At 41.2% G+C, this 18,065-nt stretch overlaps 1 protein-coding gene across 2 annotated transcripts in view; it reads right to left on the bottom strand.

Annotated features, from left to right (window-relative positions):
- Positions 1–18,065, bottom strand: part of PELI2 (pellino E3 ubiquitin protein ligase family member 2) — an 88,498-nt gene that overhangs the window by 17,314 nt on the left and 53,119 nt on the right. For both annotated transcript variants that reach the window (XM_061462609.1, XM_061462610.1), the window contains exon 3: positions 4,622–4,723. In XM_061462609.1, the coding sequence (XP_061318593.1) occupies positions 4,622–4,723 (102 nt within the window). The remainder of the gene's footprint in view (positions 1–4,621; positions 4,724–18,065) is intronic.

Below are 18,065 nucleotides of genomic sequence, written 5' to 3'. Positions count from 1 at the left end.
TTCATTTTATTATAGAAAATGTCAATAAAATTGGTATTTAGAGAGCCTGAACACTGCTCCTCAATGCCTTCTGAGCTTCCTTACTGTCCCTTGTTGCTCTGGTTTCAGCTTTAACAGTTCTTTAATTCCTTGCAGCTGGTAGAGCTGTGTTTTCAACTTTAGTCTGAGAATTACATTGATAACACACCAATGTTTTTAGTTGTTGCTCAGTAGCACTTACTCTGACCAAGGACTTTTCAGTCTCATGCTCTGCCAGTGAGGAGGGGCACAGGAAGCCAGGATGGAGCAGAGACAGGACACCTGACCCAAACTAGCCAAAGGGGTATTCCATACCACAGCACATCACGCCCAATATAGAAACTGGGGGGAGTCACCTGGAAGGGACTGATCTCAGGTCGGTCTGGGTATTGGTCAGCAGGTGGTGAGCAACTGTATTGTGCATCACTTGTCTTTTACTCCTCTTTTTCCCTATATTTTTATTTTAATTATTAAACTGTTACTCTCTCAACCCATGGGTTTTACCTTTTTGCAGTTTTCCCCATACCACTGGGGGGAGGGAGGGAGCGAGCGGGCGGCTGCATGGTACTTACATACAACAACAGCTATATAGTCTCCCCACACTTTCCATATATGCCTCACTTCCAATAAACCATCTACTTATGCTTCCTCTTGGTTATAAAATTGGAAAACATAAAATAAGAAGCTATTCTGGGTTTGTAATCTTTACAGTTTTCCCATTTGTTTCTGGAAAAACTTCAGAATAAAAGTCACCAACACATCACTCCTCCTATTTTCATGTTATTCACGGGTTAGAAATAATACCCTGACCAAGGAAACAAAAAACTCTGCTGTCCCTTTTTCCTATTTCAGGTCCCACTGACTAAGGTGTTACTAACAACCACCATTCCAAGCTTCTCACATTTCTTAGTATGGTTACCTTAGTGAAGTCAAGCAGTGCTACTACCCTATTTCACAGAGGGGAAGATGAAGATAAAAAAAAAACAAACACAACATTAAGTTATTTGCCCAAGATAATACGTGTCAGCAGCAGCCAAGGAGGGGCCTTAAGCTTCAAGGTAATTCTGTGGTCCAGGCATTATCTTCCCCTTTTCAGCTTCCCCATACCTTGCTAGTGTTCTACAGAAGCACATACATTTCAAAAGAAAACAGCAAAATCCAAGGATTGCCTATTCAAGTGATGCCAGATCAACAGTAAGACATTACTGTCTGGATCAACAGGGGACATATAATTTGTCATCATGTACCACTGGGCTGCACAAATCAGTCCTCAAATAATCTGATTGTTCACAATCAGGTTACTGCGTATAATTAAAATCTAATAGCTTTTCTAAATAATGGAAACCTCTTCAGCTGATCTCAGGCATTGCTTGAGCAGCAAAATACTGTCTCAGTCTACCAGACTATTCCTTTTCCAATTCTCACAGCTATCAGCCCCTCTAGGCCAATGTGTGGAGCACAACCCCGAGAAGACAGCCACAGAGAGCAGAAACATGAACCAGGACACACTGCTAGAGGTCGAGAACAAGTCACAGCAAGACAGTCTACACATCAAGACAGAAGAAACAGACTGCACTGGAAAGAGAAATTTTAAGCAACATGTAAGCCTTAACTCTGACACATTAGGTATTTGAGGGGGGACCAGGAGGACCGAGACACTTTATCAACACAAGATTCAGCTCAAAAAAGTTTTACTGTTAAGATGGGATAATCTTACCCATTACAAGCTAAACTAGTCAGCTAACTATAAATGTATGGCAGATAACTGCCTGAACCATAGGCAGTCACACAGGTGACTCAGTACATGGACCAAAATTAGGGCTTTTGTGATATTTCCCGGGGCACCCAGGAGCTGCTGGAAGGAGAAAGCACAAGCTATGCTTGTGAGGGTGCAGCAAGGGATGTACACTCCAGTGCCAGCTGTAGAAGTGTAGGAGGTCTCTGGGGTAGGCAGCCAGCCCAAGCCATCTCGGTGTATGACCCTGTGCAAATTCCTCCACTTCCAAGCACCAATGGGTCTCAAAGGGAAGCAGGGGAAGATACGCTGTTAGCTGGGCTACTCTATAATTAACCAGCCCCTTCCTTGCTAAGTCAAACTTCTACCTTAGATCCAAAACATCCTTAATTAGCTGCCTTAACCTACTGCCTTAGACAAGGGTCACTTGGACATGTGGAGCACTGCTTTGCCTATTATGCATCTCCTTGCCTCAGACTGCTGAATTTTATTAGAATGACAGCTCAGCACCCCAACTGACCTAATTCTATACCAGTACCCCCCAAGTAAAAGATGTAAGCACCACTAGGATATTGCACAATCAAGAAAAGAGCTGTCTATATGATATGACCAGAAAAGCAGCTGTAATGCAACTCTAATTCTAGCTTTCAAAAAACAGCTTTTCAAAATGTTGGTTTGTTTTTTTTTTGTTTTGCGGTAGTTTTCTAATCAATTCTCCCAGTTGAATGGAAAGGGTTTGAAAGGGCCAGTTGAATCTGGCAAATCAACAAATGGTTACAGGATTGGTGCTACAGCCAGGGATTCAGCTACTTAGACAATGGGACTCACTTTGAGTAACCTGGTCTGCTGGAGACCACATGTCAAAGAAGCAGAAGAGCATCTTCAGATACAGGCTTGCCAAGCTGGCAAAGGGAGCTTTAAGCTAGAGTTGCCAGGCAAGGGGAACTTCAATCCATCCTGCTCCTGCTAGTTCCATCCTGGTGCCAGCAGGAGATTTCCAGAGCCTGAGAAGGGACTGCGGGACAGCAAGGGAGCAGCTAAAGAGCTCAACAGAAAGGATTTCCAGCCAATCCTGACAATAAGACAGCTTAATTGATGGGCCCAAATTAAATGCCTCTATGCAATGTATATAGGATGAGTGAAAAGCAAGAGGAGTTAGAGGCGTGCACATCACAAAGAGGTGGGGGGATACCTCCCACAACTGGAGTTCTGGAATGGAAGAACACGGGCTCTTCAGGAAGAAGAGGCTGGGGAGACAAGGAGGGGGTATTGCTCTCTATGTTAATGACTGGCTGGAGTGCACAGAGCTCTTCTGCCTGTGAAACCTTTTAGCATCCAAAAACACATGAGATACTCATAGGTTTGGGAAAACAACCTGTCCCATTGACCATTTCTTTGGAAAGCCTTCCCTCCACTACCTAAGGGGGTCTTCAAGAAAACTTTAGAGGGACTTCGACAAGGGCCTGTAAGGATAGGACAAGGGGGAATGGCTTTAAGCTGACAGAGGGGAGGATTTAGATTAGGTATTAGGAAGAAAGTCTTCACTATGGGGGTGGTGAGACACTGGAACAGACTGCCCAGAGAAGCTGTGGCTGCCCCATCCCTGGCAGTGTTCAAGGCTGGGTTGGACGGTGCTTGGCACAACCTGCTCTACTGAAAGGTGTCCCTGCCTGTGGCAGGGAGTTGGAACTAGATAATCTTTAAGGTACCTTCCAACCCAAACCATTTGATGATTCTGTGCATTTACATACAGGAAAGTTTCACTGAAGCCAATAAGGGCACAAAAGAATATTGTAAAGATAAACAAGTATCACACAGTAACCAAAAGGATGGGTTAAATTTTTCTTTTACCAGTCAACATCAGTTCACTCTGCCTGTGCAATCCTTTGTGAAGCAGCAAATGAACAAGACTTTTTGGTTTTTTATTTTTTTGTATTTTTTCTTTAATCAAACCTTACTTGGACCTAACCATTCCAAAGTCACACTAGATTTTATATAGAGCAAAAAACCCAGAAGCCACATGAAGCACAGACATCTTGATAGTGTCTGTCAACAACTCAACTACACACCCTTCTAAATAGGAAAGACTGAATGAGGAGGGATAATTCATGGTAAGATGATCTAATCACTGACAAGACAAACCTGATTAGTCTAGACTGGAAAAAGCTGTGAGTGTTTGGTTTTTTTCAAGCTGGAGGTCTAAGTTTGTGCAGAATTTCTAGTCTATCATATATAAAATTAAGCACCGCACAAAAAAAAAAAGTTTTGTTTTCAGAATGTTAGATTCTGAAAAACACAAATGCATACAGGGAAGAGAAAACATATTAGAAAAACGTGTGCCTAGAGAAACTCTGCACAGTCCCCTACACCATTTGGTATATTTGCACACCAACCAGGAATGGCTTTCATTATCATTCTATCACTAGTTTGTCTCCTTTAGTGCACAGCTCCCACATTCCCCTCCCTATCCTTGCTTTTACCTTCCTTCTTCCCCATCCCATATCCTATTCCTATCCACTTCCTTTTTTACTCCAGCTACTTAATGAACTGAGGGTGAGGGGTGTATTCTTGTGCTTATTTACAAATTCAAACAGAGCACACATTTGTTTCTGGTGATATTTGTAAAACTGCTATGCTGTCCTTGCAGAAAAAGCAGAGTACAGTTAGAGCAGTAAGGATATTAACATGCTAGTGCTGGTTTGAGAAGAGCAGAGAATGTGAAACTGCAAAGTCCTCCCGTATTAATGCAACTGGGTTCAACCATGGAAATTCCACAGATCACAGAGGACACCCAGAATAATGTAATGCAGAACTGTGGTTCCATATGTTGCTTTTAAAAAACAATGCATATATTGCATAGAGTCTTACCTGAAACATGTCTGTATCTTTATCATGAGTATACTCCACTACAACAGTCTGGTTTCTGGATAACGTGTAAGAGATACTGTGCTGACCTTTACAGCTGATTGCCTGTTGAATAAAAGAATATGTCTATTGTATACAGCTTCCACAAAAATAGTATCAAATTCATTTCACTATATAAACACCTTTACTATGATCAGGAAAAGCAGTGTATTGTAACATGTTATTACAAGGCTAGGTAATCACATTCACTAGGATTTTTTATTTTGCTTTTAATGAAAACCCCAGGTGGCACTAGTTTGTTTCTAGTTCAGAAGTACCCAGTACCTACCATTTTCACAGTTTAGACTCCAAACACATGGTTTTCTCTGAATTTATAGTAAGTTCCTAACCCTCATAGGAACTTGTATCCTAGCACAGACTTTGGGGTTAGGATTCTTTGGTTTCTGTTTTTTCAAGCAAGTGAGCAATACATTTGATTTACAGTTAAAAGCGCCAGGATTTCAGAGATATCATTACAGTTAAATAGATTTCTAGTTACATCAGAAAGAGCCTAACAATTTTAAATGTGATGATAAGTGAATGCTTTCAGCCTATTTTTCCTCATTAAAAGGGTACTTCATACTACCTGTCAAAGGAAACTGGTCTCTATAGATGTGGATATAGCAAAGACAAAATAGTATTCTAGTATTTGAAACTAGACTAGAAAAGGACAACTGCTATGCTATTGTACCACACTAAGATTTAAATCCTTATTTGTTAAGAATTTCCAGATTTACATCTCTAGGTTCCCTTTTTATTAGTCCAGCAAGTCCTTCAGAGAACAGAAGAGAGACATCACCCCAACACAGAAGCAGTCTCAACTTGGAAAGAAACAGCAACCTTGATTGAAAGAAACAGTTTTCCTTGATTAATAAATACAGAGCATAGCTGCCACAGCAGAGAGCCATAACGGGGGCAGAACCTAGAGATCCTTTCAGAACCTCCGAGACTCAGCATACAAAATCTTTGTGGCACCAATGATCATTTTTTCAAGCTTAAAGACCAACACTCACTTCAAATGATTAAATGGTGCCAAAGTATAACTGAGCTAACTGTACAATGTAAATGCACCAGTAAAAGCTTCAGGACAGAGGGAAACAAGCTGAGAAATCTATTGGCAAATAGGGAAATACATGCAAATATAAGGTCCACGTAACTGCACACAATTATGAAAGGTAATGACTATTACTGCTCAGGAAACACTCTGCAGACACTTACGTATTGAATTAATAAGTTAATTAAAGCTTTCCTTAGCTTACCCTGCTAAGGGGGGGTAATTTTCTAGAAGAGGTTCTCTCACTAGCTCTATTCCTTCATGCTGCTCTTCACCTACAAAATCCACAGATAGGGATGATTAAACTAAGCAGCTAAATATATTCTACTCTTCTGTCATCTCTCACAAAAATCTAAATGATCCCAAAGCTATAGATCAATTATTAAACAAATCATTAAAAGTTTTACTGAATGTTGGAGGTAGTAACACCACCTACATGCATATTAAAAGCCTACTAACAGTTAGCAAAAGTATTTGACATAGAATTACTGAAAACACATATTGGAAGAATTCTTTTCTGTAAATCTCATGCACTTACAGCAACAGATGAGAGACTACTTTTGCAACACGCCTCGCACTGAAAGCTCTTAACACTTGCTAAACAAATGCTCAACACTTGCTAAGGATTTAGGCTTAGGAGTTACTACTTGGAGGCAAAGGATCCATCATCTTTGTTGGCAACATGGGCAGTGGGATCAAGCACACCCTCAGCAAGGTTGCCAGTGACACCAAGCTGTGTGGTGTGGCTGACATGCTGGAGAGAAGGGATGGGATCCATAGGGACCTGAGCAGGCTGGAGAGGTGGGATAGTGCCAGCTTCATGAAGTTCAACAAGGCCAGGTCCTGCACCTGGGTTGGGGTAACCTCAAGCACAAATACAGGCTGGGCAGAGACTGGATTATGAAGAGAAGGCACAGCTTTTCTTCAGAGAAGCTGTGGCTGCCCCATCCCTGGCAGTGTTCAAGGCCAGGCTGGATGGGGCTTTGAGCAACCTGGTCTAGTGGAAGGTGTCCCTACCCATGGCATAGGGGTGGAACTGCATGAGCTTTAAGGGGCAATTCCCTTAAATGATATGATTCTTTGACCATTCAATGATATGATTCTTTGACTAAGCAAGATAACTTTTCCCAATCTCTTCCAGTACTATTTTCTGCAATGAAGCTTTTGACAAAATTTCAAGGCATTGGTTTTTGTTCCAATTACTGTAGCAAGAGCTGAAAAGTGAGGTAAACATTATTTGATAATCACTGGTACACAGATTCTAAATTTACCAGCTTAAATTTATGTTTTGTAATAACCATTACACAGGCATGTTGCAAGAACAAACATCACCTTGAGATGCAATTCAAATGAAATCACTAACACTTTGGGACATCCTAAGACACTGAACTCTAGGTCTGAAATACACATGAAGACCTTTCTTTCTATGCATATTTGACAACTTACAAGGGGATCTCAAGCCCTGAGCAGGTCTTGGGTATTTCTAGAATATCAGTGAAACACAGTGATGAACAGGAGACCCTCACACCTTGCATTTTAAGCATAATACTGCAATAATGAATTTATATTCCTATTTCAGATATCAAACACCAGATAGTAATAGCTTTCACACACAAAATTTTCATTTATTTCCACAAAACTGTGACAGCTGCAGATACAGTGATGGACAGGCCTATCACCAACTGTGAACATGATGGCCCTTGGCTTCAGCTTCCAGACAGTCTGTGGAGCACTGACCATCAGCAACCTGGTAAAATTCCTGGACAGGGATATGTTAATAATGCCCATTAGGTTGACCAGGGTATCTTCTCTGAAATACTGGAGTAGGACACAATCTTTTTCTCCAGGTGTTCCTTTCCCTTCCCAACTTCTCTTCCTCGTCTTATTTCCCCTCCTCTTTGTTTTCCGCTATTTAAATCCAGTTACTTTCAGTGTGAAATGCCACAATAATTTCCTGGAATTGTGTAATCATTTTTCAAATAAAAGAACATTATGAGAAGTGTTTCAACTTGCGCTTTCACAGTCTGCTCAGTACCAACAGTTGCTCCAATTCATATATCTTTTACAGGCACATTAATTGCTGGTCTCAAAGCAATTGTCCGCTTCCAAGTAAGAAAAAAAAAATAAACAGCAGAATTTCAGGAAGTACACAAATAAAGAAGAACTACGAGCTATTCACAACGACTGACTAGTGAAAGGTAAGTATCTTAATAAAACAATACTGTAAGTGGAATGCTGAATGAAGGATCATGAAGGATTTTTTCTGCTTGAGGAGCTATAGAATCACACTACAAGACCACAAAAAAGTATGGTGAAATTGGTTTGTAGCAACCAAAATAGTGAGGTTGCCTTTTCACTGCTTTTAGCATTCAAATTTCCAGACTTCTTTTCCCCCCGCCCCCACCAGTAGGATGTCATCTCCCCTGCCCCAAACCTTGATGTTGTCACATAACTGCACTGCTGCAGCAGCTGAAGTGAGAAAAGTCCTGACTCTTGCAAGACATACAGCAGCATTACAAGTTGTAGCAGATGACTGAAGAGTTTCATGCTGGATGCCACCATGTCCACCTTCCAGGCAGGAAATAAAACATGAAAGAACAAAAAGCAGGCACTAAACTTTACCTCTATCTCTTCAACTCCACCTCAAGGCTGACAAGATCCATCAGAGCAATAACGAGTATTTTCAAAGGTTGTACTCAGCGTCCACCAAGCTTTTGAGTGTATGGGCCAGTATCAGCTTAATTTGAGAGCAGCTGTCTCGTATCTTTCAGGTTCTTAAAAGTTTAATGAAAGTCATCAATTGAGCACAGAAAAAAAGCTACATTAGTTCCTGGCAGAGGCAAATACTGGAAAACCCTCACTAATGTATATAGCCTGAGCCTGCCAAACCAATCTGAAACATGTGGCTCCAGACCGGCCATAGCATATGCCATCTCTTGTCCAGCAAGAATTCTGGTGGGGAGACACAGGCTAGATTACTTCAGTTGCCCACAGAACAGTCTGTTTTATATGGTTAACTGTCTCAAGATGCTGAATTCAAGTAATTCCCTTTGGAGGGAACAGATAGTGAAGTGGAGACTGACAAAACCCCTGTGGACTGATAAAACAGATAATAGCCATAAGGGACTTTTCCAGCATGATTCCACTGCCAGTGACTTTATGTTTGCATTAGGGCTGAGGGATTTTAGAAAGCCCAAATGCCAAATGAAAGCAACAAGGGAATACAGAGGTGCCATATTCTACTTGGCATGAAGGGACAGACATCCCAACATCTTTCCAAAGCAGAGCTTGTGTTTGTACAGTAATCCATCCTTCTCCATAGGGCTTTAACCTGGAAGAGTGTGCAGCAGCTCCAAGCCTCACTGTATGTTGAGCAGTGAGTTTACCCCAGCAGCAAGACGCCTCCCCTCCCATCACTCAAAAGCAAACCCTGCAGTTACCCCCACTGTGGCACTCCCCCTCCCTTGAGATGCCTGTCCAGTGATTCTGGGTCATCAAAACTACCATATGTTATCAGAGACTGAGAGAAGCTGCATCTTAGAAGGCACGCTCTCTCTCCTCCACGCTAATATGGACTAAGCAAGTATTTGTGGCTTTGGGGTTTCTTTTAAACTTTCCTGGTAGCTCAGTTCTGAACTATATTCTTTCTGCTGGCTGGCATTACACTTGGCCTTGGTTTCTCCGCTGCCTCCTTACACACACTTTTCATTCTTGCTCTTATCTCTCCCTTTTGAGAACAAAACCACATTCTAGCACTCTGCACTCACAATCAAAGCATTAGTTAAAGGCTATGGCTTACAAATCTGCTAGGTCTCAGAGGAGCTAAGATCAAATAGAGGCTGCTTTCCCAACAGCAATACTGCAACTGGAACATCCTAGCCTACCTGAATTCTTTGCTCTCCACTCATTCCCCTGGAAAGGCAGCTGCTATCAGTTTCACCATCATTTCAAGATCTGAGAAAGTAGAGTTCCCTAAATCCCACATATAAAAATCCTTGCAGATAAGGGGAATAAGAATACACAAAACCAGCATTTTTTAATCCTCTGCCTTTTTTAGCAGAGATACAGAAAAAGGAGGGAACACAACTAAAAAGTATTAAATCTTCAGCAGACTGGACATAAGCCCAATCGACTGGCAGTGACGCACAACACCACATTTGCAAACACCCAGCGTTACCCGGGAGTGAGCACTGCACTGAGTGACACCACTCCAGAGTACCACCTCTCCCCTAAGCACTGACAGCATAGGCAGCTACTGCCCTGGAAACGCACAGAAGGTCAGTAAAAATGTTAACTGTTTCCTGGTGCACAATGACAGATTAGTGTCAAACACATCTCCAGAAATGCCTTTATCAACTGACAAACCACAAGGTTAAACAGGAGCAGACTACCCCTTCTGCAGAGCATACAAAAAGCCTGTAAAATAATCTGATGCAAGATGGAATTCTTTTTCCGAGAGGTTAATTATACCAGTGTTGGATTTCTCCAAGTGTAACAAGAAAACTCACATTTTCCTTAAAGTCCTTTTTTTTTTAACGGGCTATTCAGATCTCTGCAAGTTCCCGCTTTGCACACAGTGATGAACTAGTGTGTATTCTTAAAATCTGTCTTCTGTAATAAGCATGTCCCTGTTTTGACCTATGACAGACATAAGGGTATAGCAAAGATTCTAGCTTGAGGCTCAAGACCTGAAGTACAGTTGGGTTTCTGGTTCTTTATTTAGCAAGTTTCCTTAGTAAGATATTCTACATTCTTTCCTGTTAGGGTGGTGAGACACTGGAATAGGTTGCACAGGGAGGTTGTGAATGCTCCATCCCTGGCAGTGTTCAAGGCCAGGTTGGATGAGGCCTTGGGTGATATGGTTTAGTGTGAGGTGTCCCTGCCCACGGCAGGGGGTTGGAACTAGATGATCTTAAAGTCCTTTCCAACCCTAACGATTCTATGATTCTATGATTTATCCCTGTGCAGATGTTACAACTACCCTGAGCCAGATGTTGCCTATCTAGGACCATCTTCTGGTGTGCCACAGCTCTCCCCACACACTGACGAAGTTGCTCATTTCCCTCAGTAATCTTCAGTCCAAGAGTTCAAGAACAGGTCAGGAGCTCACAGCATGACTGCATTCTTAACACTATTAGGTCAAGCCTTCAATGTAAGGAGCACATCAATAAACTGGAAAAGCAGATCCCAAAATTCTCACAGCCTTTAAGCTGCTGCTTGGAGGCTTGGAAGAAGCAGGTCTAACCCACTTCTAGAAATGGAGATTTTGCTTTCTTCTGGTCTGCAATGTTTCCAAGAAAAAACAAACAAAACAAAAACCAAATAAATAAATAAAGAAAAAAAAAAACAGCCCAAGAAAACTCTGCACACTGAAATTGAAATTTAAACTTCCCACTTCACTTGTGCCTAGCAAGCTCCCCACAGATCATGAGAGAGACTTAACACCATTATGGTCACCAAGTCTTCTGCACTATAGCAGAAAGTGAGGGCTAAAATCCGTTAAGAAAGAGGCAGATGTCTCACAGGAAGGGCTGCTCTATTAGAATAGGAGTTTTAGTTTAGTTAATTAGGTTGGATTAGGACAATAAAATGATTTATGGGAACACTTTAGTTTTCTTTGTTGGTAGTCAAGCTGACCGACACCACACTGACGTGTTTAAAATTAATGACAGCAGTGCCTTCATGAGTTAAATGCTTTCTTACTTGGCTGCCAGCCTTCTATTTCTTTTATAAAAAGAGAACACAAGAAACACTCAGGGTTGTCAGACAAAAGATCTTGCAACTTAAAAGGAAGCTTTAGCTAGCAAGGAAGGAAGCGAAGAACACATCGCATTTCCACTGGATTTCTGGACTGACTTCCAGAGCCAGCAGACATTAGGTTACCGTAACAAAACACAACAAAAGCTCATGAACGTGACACACTGATGTTTTGCCCACATCAGAAAAGCGTGTCCACTTTGGAAGTTTCCCAGCAAATTGTGACAAATGTCAATTCATATAACTAAAGACTGCAATTTTACTCTGTCTCATCTTAAACCCAACAGTAATTGCACAGAATTACTGCTTCTGTAACACTAGATTGCAATAACACTGAAAATTTACACTGACCTCTGGCTACTGATACAGCCATTATACATAATTTTCCTTTAGCGTTTCACAAAGAAACTAGACATTATCATGGAAACCTTATGGGTTTCATGTGCCTACAGGAATGGCTGAAATGACTGAAGCAACCAGAACCACAGGCCCAGCTGTTCAGCAAGTCTGCATCTGCTCCCTGCACAGCTCTGAACAAGCCCATGTTCAATGTTCTTCCTTTCCTCCAAAACAAGTGTCTACATTAGAACTGCAACATCTATGCACACATTTTTGTAAATTTTGTCTGTCTAATATTTCAGCTGTTAATATTCTCTTGACAACTAAATGTGTGTTAGGAAATGGTCAAAAAAAGACTAAGAGTTAGAAAATACAAGTAAAACCATGCCACCATAAAGAAGTTAAATTTTGTACACAGCACTTAAATATTTGTCAGAAATATGCACTAATGCATATACTGATGTTGCAGCTACCTACAGGCAAATTGTTTCTTTTTCTTGCATGGCAAAACTGAACAGAACAATGCTTGCCTTCTGAAAAACACCAATTAACTGCAAAAACATTACAAATTCTTTACTGGTTTCAGATGGTTTTGGTAATTACATGATTTAAGCCCTAACAGACCAGGGGGGAGTTAAAAACGCACATGTAACAAGCAATTTGACAACAAGTACTTGATTTTTGAAGAAACAGTTTAAAATTATTTATGCGTAGCAAGGTCCGCAACCCCAGTCACAGCAATCAAGCTAATGCACACATCCTGCAAGGCCACCCCTCCTCAATCTGCTGAATGTGAACTGCCCCCCAAAACTCATGGTACAAGGCTCTGTGCCTATGCAGAAACAATTCCACCAAATAGGCTAGCTTATTTACACTTCAGGCTTTTACAGCTTTCAAAGCATTCACAAGTTCTATGTACCCTTTCACGCTGAGCTTGGAGACTGAAGGGGGAGGGGGCAGAGGGGACATCACATTTGTCTCCGGCATACATCAAAGCCATCTGCTACAAGTGCACGTGTGGGGTTGTGTGTTGCCACTCAAGCAATTTACCATTTATCAACTCAATAGGCAGATGTGAAATGATTTTCTCCATTTGCTGAATTTGAGTTGGTGTGCAATTTTAGACAACCAGCGCGCACAGTGCGTATCACTCTTTCTCCAGAAGAGGTGTCAAAATACGCTGTTCCCTAATTCTCCATTTTGGGTAAGGGGGCAATGATCTGAAAGTTTTTCTAGACAAGCTAGGTCAGGGCTGACAGACACTTAACTGTATGTTGTTATTCCCGCAAATAACAGGGTAGGCTGAGAATATTCAAAACACATCTTCAAGATGCACAGTGGCTGTTAACCAGAGTGCACAGATTAAAGTTAGGTGGCCAAAATCATCATTGTTGCAGCCACTTACCAGACTCAAGCTCTACCTTGTACCTATGACTTCTGAGCAGCTCTGGTAAAGTAACCCACGGTGTTCCACTTAATAATTCAAAGTATAAAAAGCAGCTCAAAATAGGTGCCGTTTTATACTAACAGGCACAGCTGCATGATACAGTAGCTCAGGAATTGTTCTGTCAATCACAAACTTTTGGTGGTTGTGAATCAACAGCTTACCTGACCAACCTGTGAATCATTTTCCTCCCCATGCCACATTTTAGCTTTTCTAGTCCTTAAAATGTTTCTATACCCTTTCAATTTTTTTGCATCTGCATTCAGGAACATTATATTGCAAGTGATCTTTCATCCATCTTTGAAATTAAGTCTGTAGTTTTCCACCTTTAGTCAGGTTAGCAAATTTCCTCCCCCAGGCAGACTAGAGATGGAGATAGCTCAGAGGCACAACACAGAGCTGCAGCTGTGTCAGATACACCAGCTACCCACAGCATAAATCATTTACCCCAAACTCCAGAACACTCCTCTGAGCAAATCACTGCCTGCACACTGCTGTTAATAGAAGGTGTAATTCTATTGCAACTGCTCTGAAGCAGTCTGCTTTAATCCTGTGTTGCGGACACATTTCACCTGCTTTGGAAAGCAGGAGACATACGTTTATCACCATCCTGTACTTAATTACATGTATTACATACAACTCATACTACAACTTCTCATTTACTCCACCAGGTATTCTCTTTTCCTCAGGTATTATCTTAACTGATCACTGTGGAGCATATAGAGATGCACCCGCTGTGTTACAGGTTAGATTCCCATATACCTGTCAATACAGACTATAAACAAATGATTTAAGATACTTTAACTTTTTAGAAGATACATCTGTCCCTGTTTCAGCTTCAACCCACTATGCAGTCATACTACTGTCTAAAAAAAAAAGTTCATACGGGCATGAATTTGCAAAGTGGTTTTGCAGGATATTTTATTTCCATTTGTAGAAAGGAAGCAAAACTGCCCAGAAAAGTAGGACCAAAAAATTGAACGTATTACTGCCAGGATGCCACTTTGGAACGAGACCTTTTAACAATGTAATGAGCATTTGAGGTTTTCTATCTGCAACAAACAGGGAAGAGGAGAGATAAGCAGCCAAGCTCTGCTGAGAGCTCTTGTTTCTGGTCATGCTGCTGGGAGTTCAGTAGTGCTAAGGTTCACTACCTTTATACAACGGAGCTGGTTCCCATCTCCACAGGAGAGAAGCCTAAGAAACCTTCTCGCTTGAAAGCAAGGGGAGCAGAAGAAACTAGCAGTCTACTGAAAGAGACTTTGCACAAGAGTCAGCTCAGCTACAACCTCTTCAGGGACAAAAAGACTAATTGGTTGACCAAAAAAAGCCTACTATCCAGAGAGTTGTGTTGAACACGATGCTTACTCTATTAAGATCACATACTGAAGACCAGTATGACATTCCCCTATGCGTGGCTTCCTGAAAACAAAACTCCTGACCCCCAAACTCCTGGCATTAGTGAACCAAGTGTAGTATTTCTTCTGGAAGACTATAAGCCTATAAATTTAAGCATGAAGGCATAAACATGATTTTGCAACTGCAGCTGGAGCACATCCCCCAATACTCTTGATACACCCACAAAAATATCAGTAATTAGAGAAGGATGCAACAGTGTCTGTAGCTGAACATTGGTGCCAACAGCCTACAATTCATTTATATACATAGGAACAAAAGCAGCAGATGCCTGCTACACTTACGTAATTGGATATGCCAAGCGCACAAAAAAACCCACAGATCAGAATCCTCAACTAAAAAACAGACAAAAAAAAAAAAACAAACCCCACAGTGACAAAGTCCCCTCGAGGGCTTTTATCAATAGAGGGACTGAAAGATTTGTACACTTCGTGCATCAGCAGTGAATGCTTCTGTGAATCAAAGAAGCATGCATGAGCACCAATCTAAGCCTGCCTGCCAAAGGAGAGCACATAATAAGGGATGCATACCATCCTGTAGCTTCCTGAAACCATAAATTCAATGACACAAATCAATTTTACATTAAGACAGAAAAAAGTTCTCCAGACTTGTTAAGCAGCTGCACAAAAATCTCTCACAAGGAAAAAACAAAAAAAAAAATAAATTGAACTTCCTCTTTCAAAAGAGCCATTAAGTGCTTACAGAAAGCAGTTATGTTTTACAGAGCCCAACAAGGGATAGAAGCTGCCTTCTAGACTTAACACTATAGCCGGAGTATTGTCCTGATAGAAAGCACACTCTTTGACAGATCAACCTCAAAAGCAATCAGATTCTTTTCTAGCAGTCTGAGATTCCTACAGAAATTACAAGAAGTCACTGCAACAAAACAGACTTTCTAACATTTTCCTTTGTGGAGACTACCAACAAAAACAATTCCTGCAGAACAGTTCAGCTGGTACTTGAACCAAGTTGGACAAATATTATTGACAGCAGCCCACAAGAAAAACAAGTTCAGCTCACCTTTCAAAAAGGGCATCCTACAGCAAGACATTCTTGGGGGTAGCAGTAACAAGAGGTGCATTTGTAAGATCAGGCTTGTATATGGATGAAGGTGATGAGTCTGATCAGCAGGCTCTCAATACACAAATACTCAAGTATAAGAAATAGCATGCAAGTTAGTAGCAGACATCTTGCATGTGGGAAACAATCACTTTTGATTTAAGCCCTATGAATATAGAGTACACAAAAGCATTTCTAATCTTTCTACTTGCCACTTATAAATATCACTAAGCAACCTCTTTTAACTCTGTTTAACTGAGCTACTTAAGTGATTAAGTGCTACTTAAGTGCATGTAAACTGAAAAATATCAGCTTGCTAACAAGCAGGAAGCAAGGAGGTTTCTTCACTATATGCGCAGTTGCCAAGCTCATTTCAAAACATAAGTGACTGTAAGCTCCTCCAATGCTGTCTCTGAATACATACAGAACTGAAAACAAGTCTGGCCCCAATTCACAGGCTTTTTTTAATTATCCAGAGGAAAAAAGACAAACTATCTCTTCACAGAGGAGATAGCACAGCTCTGGCAGTTTGCAGTAACTAACATTGCCTTTCCATCTTGCAGAGAAGAAAGAACAGTGAGAAAGCAACACATACATATCCCATTCTCAGTCACTCACCTGGATCACAGACTCATAGAATAGTTAGGGTTGGAAAGGACCTTAAGATCATCAAGTTCCAACCCCCCTGCCATGGGCAGGGACACTTCACCATATCACCCAAGGCCTTGTCCAATCTGGTCTTGAACACTGCCAGGTGTTAACAACCACATTCAGGATTCATTTATCAGAATGCTTTGTCCCTCGCACTCATGCCATTTTACAGTCCAAGCTAACACCTAGATTCATAAAATACATTCAATACTAGGACAGGAAGGTTCAGCTGAAATCCAAGTAATTCAGCAGCTTCGTCTATTTTTTAACTGCAGCGTGGAATACCAGATTGGGAAAAATGTCAGTATCAACTCGAGTAAGTAAGAGTACACAAGAACTGTCTGAGAGCACTTAAGTCAAAATGTGGGTCACATCTGTCACTAAATAGCTTTGATATTTGAGTGGAGCCCAACTTAACTGTAAGTCAGTCCAACCCAAACAGTTACCGCCGCAGATATGCCACATTCTCAGCCCTCGCCCCGCAGAGCGGAGTGCTCTACCTACCATTTAAGCAAATTCCAAAACCCAGGGTGTCGAGGGTGAGCAAAGGGCAAGTAACACCCAGAAAAATACATGGCAGTAGACATTTGACACAGTACACATCTGTTTTGTTATATCAGATAAAGACCAACACAGCCCATTACTATTACAACACGGCAGTGAAATCCCTCCCTCTGTAGCTCTGGTATGGAATAAATTTACCTTACTCTAGACTGTAATGAAGGATATTCTGCAGCACAATTCCCAGTGTTCAGAGAAACTAACAGGAGGATTAGTTGTCTCTATTGGTCTCAGTTCCTGTTATTTTCATTGTGTTCTTGAATTCTAATCTTTATCATTTTTCAGGAAGACTGATTCAGACAGAGGGGAGGAAGGAAAACGTGTGTTCCTAAAATTTAAATCTATAACGGGGGCTTAAAAATCCCAGGCACAAAGCTTTGTTTTAAAATGTATAATAGTGGAATTCAGTTTTAGCAGGCTGTACTAGATGCGCTCATATCCAGAAGTCACCACTTACCTCTTGTGCGGTTTATTCAAATTTAAAGCAAGCTTTACGGGCAACTTGTTTTATATTCATATGTAATGCTGGATAACAGAACAGCTCATCAGAAGCTATGCACTTAACACAGCATGATTTTACCATCAATATGTATCCCTCCCCCCCAATACACACATACAGGCTCTCGCAGAAATAAGCAAGACAGAATTCCATCCTGTATTAATACATGACAGATCACTAGAACAGGTTGCCCAGAGGGGTTGTGGAGTCTCCCATGTTGGAGATATTCAAGGCCCGCCTGGACAAGTTCCTGTGTGATGTACTCTAGCTTACCCTGCTCTTGCAGGAGGGTTGGACTACATGATTTTTTGAAGTCCCTTCCAACCCTGAGGATTCTGTGATTTTTTTCCACGTTTCCTTAATAATAAGGACCAAGTTATCTGAATATATGATCAGAAAGGCGCAATTTTTTTCAAGGTTCAGCACAAGACTAGAGTTGTAATAGCAAAATTATGGGCTATGTCACTATACCTATGAAAAATGCAGACTAGTACCCAGTGATGCATGGAATTTGCGGTTTTATACTGAATGAGACAAACACTGACAAACAATATTAAATAATGATACAGTGCACTTAGTAGGATAAAGCAGCCTACATTTTTATGGAAAATACAGACAGCTTATGGAA

Source organism: Pezoporus flaviventris, unplaced genomic scaffold, assembly GCF_033815535.1.
Source record: "Pezoporus flaviventris isolate CSIRO_AGI_PZ_B2104156 unplaced genomic scaffold, CSIRO_AGI_Pfla_v1 ptg000035l, whole genome shotgun sequence".
Lineage (NCBI taxonomy): Eukaryota > Metazoa > Chordata > Aves > Psittaciformes > Psittacidae > Pezoporus > Pezoporus flaviventris.
This window is presented reverse-complemented; position numbering and strand designations above follow the sequence as displayed.